At 37.7% G+C, this 4,431-nt stretch overlaps 1 protein-coding gene across 1 annotated transcript in view; it reads right to left on the bottom strand.

Moving 5' to 3' along the window:
* Window positions 1–418: 418 nt before the first annotated feature.
* LOC106525909 (clathrin heavy chain 1) overlaps window positions 419–4,431 on the bottom strand; it is a gene marked incomplete at its 5' end in the record, with an annotated part of 22,807 nt that continues 18,794 nt past the window's right edge. Inside the window, 3 exon segments of the mRNA XM_014020293.1 lie at window positions 419–1,538; window positions 1,647–1,725; window positions 3,127–3,348. Of these exon segments, the coding sequence (XP_013875747.1) occupies window positions 1,405–1,538; window positions 1,647–1,725; window positions 3,127–3,348 (435 nt within the window).

Below are 4,431 nucleotides of genomic sequence, written 5' to 3'. Positions count from 1 at the left end.
GGCTGTATGTGGGGGGCTGTATGTGGGGGGTTGTAGCAGCAAAGAGGTCAAAAACAAGGAAGTAAACTGTGCCATTTTTACCTGCAGTTATCAGGGGATTTGTAATTTAATTATGACTAACAAACTTTTAGCACTTCATGAAGACAGATCAGGTCAACCTCTGATTACGACTCTTAACTTTATTTACGCAGCCAACAGTTCTCAGGAATGATCAAAAGAAGAAAAGATTAAGACCTGACTAAATTAAATTTAAGACCTTTGGTGAAAACCTGTGCTTTTTAAGACATTTTTTGGCCTAAAATTTTGATTTTTAAGTTTTAGACTTTAAGACTTGGCATGAACCCAGTGTTATATTAACTGACTTGAAGGATCTGCAGAAACCGTACAAACAATTAAAAAATAAATCAAATCAACACCATTTGACAAACAAGAAGCCTTTATTTTTAAGTGAAAACAAAAACTGCTGTTTCATTCATTATCCTGATTATGCACAATCAAGTATCGCAAGTGCACAATTAATCTAAGGTAATTTAGATAAGAATATAAGGAGTTAATGATTGATTTCCTGTGTACACACAAGCCTTTAATAAAGACTTGAAACCTCCATCTGTGCTGCAATGTTTCAGACTGTGGATGAGTATTGAAAATGTTCAAAGCAACAGATAACAGGATGAAGAGTAAAAAAGAAATGACCAGAATGATCCAAAGCACAGTAAGCAGGGAGCGTGTTAGTCTKACATGGAGGTCTACAGTCCCTCCTGGGGCAGAACCATCTTACAGCCATGGGAAACATTAGTTTGGAGACGTCTGCATAGGCTTTGCTGGAAAGATGAAACTTTCCTGTAAATCGTATAGAAAAGACTTTAGGTTTTCTTTAACACAGAGCCCTGAAGAGTGCACTGAGAAGACGTAGTGTTTCAGGATGGGAGGCTCATGAAAGCAGCAGTTTCATGTTGAAAACAGAACAATAGACAAGAGGCTTTTATACAAGTCAATGCTTTGTAAAGTCAGAGAGAAGAAGCTGCTCACACATGAAGGAAGAGGTTCTACATGAAGTTCTTCTCACTACAGAGTGCAAATCAGACGCTTCACAAACACCTTTAATCTGAGAGCATCTCTGCCCACCAGCCCACACATTGTACACAAACCACTCCCAAAATCAAACACACAATGAATTTAGTCGATACGGAATGTGACAAAATTTAACTTTGTGATTCTTGTTAAATCTTTTGACCAGAGAAGAAAAAAAGTTTTAGTCCTTCATGAAAGTTTTTTAAAAAAAGGAAAAGGTGGAGGAAGAAAGGTTGTCAGTATTGTCCCTTCACTCCATGAGGAGCACAGACACACAATGGTTGAAGGACTGGGGGGACATGGATGGATGTGTGGACAGATGCTGGGGGGTCTTCACATGCCGTAGCCAAAGCCAGGCTGGGCTGCTGGCTGAGGGTAGCCTGCAGGGGCCTGGTACCCATAACCATAAGGCTGCTGGGGGGCCACGGGCACGCTGGGGCCTGCTGTTAGCATGAGCTGAGGTGTTCCTGCAACACAAACACACAGCTTACACACAACTCCACGTGTTTGTCATTAGAACATGTAACACTCAGTGTGTGTTAGAGCAGTGAGCTGCAGTCTGATCTTTGTGTTACCGTAGACGATGGGTTGTGTCTCTGTTGCTTGTTCCTCCTCTTCTTTTCTTAGTGACTCTGAAGTTTCAAGTTTATCAACCTGAAACAAACACAAACAATCAGAACAAACACAAACAATCACACCTGCTCAACTTAAACCAGTTAAACAAAAAGGCACAATCCTCTGTTAGCCTGGTGCAGACGGTCAGACCACCTGAGACCACATTTTAGCCTTGTGGGGTGGACCTGGTAAAACCTGGTGTTTTCCAATGGTCTTAATTAGAAATGGGCCCAATACTGGTGTCAAACTATACTGGGATATGAAAAAGTCATGGTTTCAAAACCACTAAAATTTTCTGTCATACCGTTGCTACGGTATAAACATTTGTTTATTTTTCCGGTGGTCTGTGCCGCTGCAAACATTTCTGTTTCTTCAGTTCACTGTAATAATATCTGTTCTTATTTAAATACTTTAAACTTCTCTGAATATATGAACATTACAGCCAACAAACAGTTTAACAGCTCACTTCATTCATTAGTTTCTTCATGCTCCTTCATTAACTAACTCTTCTGATGAAATACATCTACAGTCCTGCAAAAATATACAACTTTAACAGAAACTCATAAATCAAAGTATCTTTGGTTAAAGTATTCAATAGATAAATTGTTTTTATCCATATCTAATATAGCAGAAACATTAGCAGTCAGTTTAACGACCCAAAACGTGGAGTTTTAGGACCCACAGTGGGGTCTTAACCTCACTTTGTTAACGATGAACCCTTAAGTGTCTGTGACATCAAGACTTGTAAGAACAGTTAATGCATTTTTGAAAAGACAACATTATTAACATGTTACAAGTTTCACATTGCTCAGATGGACAGTTGAGATATTTCATCTAACAGGAAGTGATGTCACAGGGGAATGTCTGCATGTAAATATAAAACAAAAATGTTTAMAATTTTATTATTAGAGATGAATTACAATCATCATATTTACAGTGTGTTAACGTTTAAGACTTGTGACAGATTGATTTAAGACATTTTAAAGCTAATTAAGGCCTTATTTTTAGATTGATGAATTCAATGACTTTTAAGACTTTTTAAGGATCTGCAGGAACTCTGTTTAAGTGCATTTTCTCTAAAAAATAAAACTAAACAACCTCTTCTATCCATGCAACAAACTTCTACAAGCCTGGGACAGTTTTACAAACTGTTTATATGACAACTGTAATAAGTGTTAAAGTTAAAACCATGCACATCCAGGCCAACAAGATCCAAGTTTCACCTGATCATAAAGAGCATCAACCTGCAGGAGAGGAAGTGTAGCACAGGAGATAACGTCCTCATGAAGATCTGACAGAGAACTCAAGTCTGACTTTTATTTCTGCTTCAAGTCTTACTTTACATTAAAAGAAAAGTATATATAAATATAAATAACAGTATAATAGTGGTGTTTTGTGCGAGCAGGCGTGTTCAGCTCCACATGAAAGGAGCAGACCTACCTTGCTCAGGTACTCCCTCATGACCTGAATGAAGTACGGCATGGAGAAGTCCATGATGTTGTGTCTCCAGGAGGTCTCCAGCACCACGTCGGGCCGCAGCAGGTCGTAGCAACTGAAGAGGCAGGCAGCAAAGCACTCCTTCTTGTTCTCCTGCAGGAACCAGGCCAGCAGCTCCTCTGCCAGCTCGATATCTTTGGACTCTGAAGCGTACTGCATGGCGTCCTGCAGCAGATTAACAACCATCACGTTATTTATCAAAGGCTTCAGCTTCTTCAGCACATTCTGAATACAACTTCTCATTTTTCAGACCTTTTAAGTTATTTTACTTCTTCAGCCATGTTTTSAATGGAACTATTTTCAACAGCCTTAAATTGTTTTTAAATTCTCACAGCACCTTACACACTTAGCTCTGGTTCTACTCATTTTACTTCCTATAATTTTAGCTTTTTTTTACAAATCTTAGCTTTTATCTGACATTTCATTTATTATTCTGCTTCTTTCTCTAATTCTTCAGTTATTTTCTACTTTTAGTAGCTTCTTCAGCTAATTTAAATACAGCAGGAAGAAACTGTAAAAAGCAGAAACAGGTCAATTTTAACTAATGTTCAGCTGTTATTAGCTGAAGTTTGATTTTTTAAGCTAAATACACTTGTTTTTTTAGCCATTACAACTTATGACACAATTGAGATMATTTTTTCTTCCGTAYRTTTTTCAGCACCTTTCTCCTTCCACATTTTTTGTGCTACTTCAACCATTCATGTATCAAAACGTTCAGCTCATTTGTGCAATGCTGGCTACGACTTTTAGTATTTCAGCTATTTATACTTTTTTTTAGCAGAAAACTTTGGCTGTTTTAGCTATTTTACTACAAAAGATCACTTTTTAATAGTTTTATGGGTTTTTTTTTTTCTGCTAATTTAGATTTTTTTTACAACCATTTCACCATCTGGGTACAACTTTCAACTTGAGTCTGCCATCTTTAGCTTAATTTTATGGTAACTTTAGCTTTCTGCTGCTATATTAGCTAAATGTTAGTTATCAGTGTGCGTTACCAATGCAATGCACACTATTGTGATTCGTTTCCCATCAAAGTCATCAACTTTGCCATGCTTCTCCTCCTKCATACTTTGTCCTAGAGCTGCCATTGTAATTTATATCTGTAAAGCTCCTGTGTCAAATGATGGCTATGCCTTTTGGTGCCTGTACAACTTATAGTTTTTGAAATATTAATGTTTAATGAAATAATGGCAGTCAATGGAGCCTTGTATTGGTCCAATACTGCCCCCTGCTGCATCTACACAATAT

This window comes from Austrofundulus limnaeus, unplaced genomic scaffold, assembly GCF_001266775.1.
Source record: "Austrofundulus limnaeus strain Quisiro unplaced genomic scaffold, Austrofundulus_limnaeus-1.0 Scaffold247, whole genome shotgun sequence".
NCBI classification, from domain to species: domain Eukaryota; kingdom Metazoa; phylum Chordata; class Actinopteri; order Cyprinodontiformes; family Rivulidae; genus Austrofundulus; species Austrofundulus limnaeus.
Note: the sequence above shows the minus strand (reverse complement) of the source record. Positions and strands in the feature narration are given on the sequence as shown.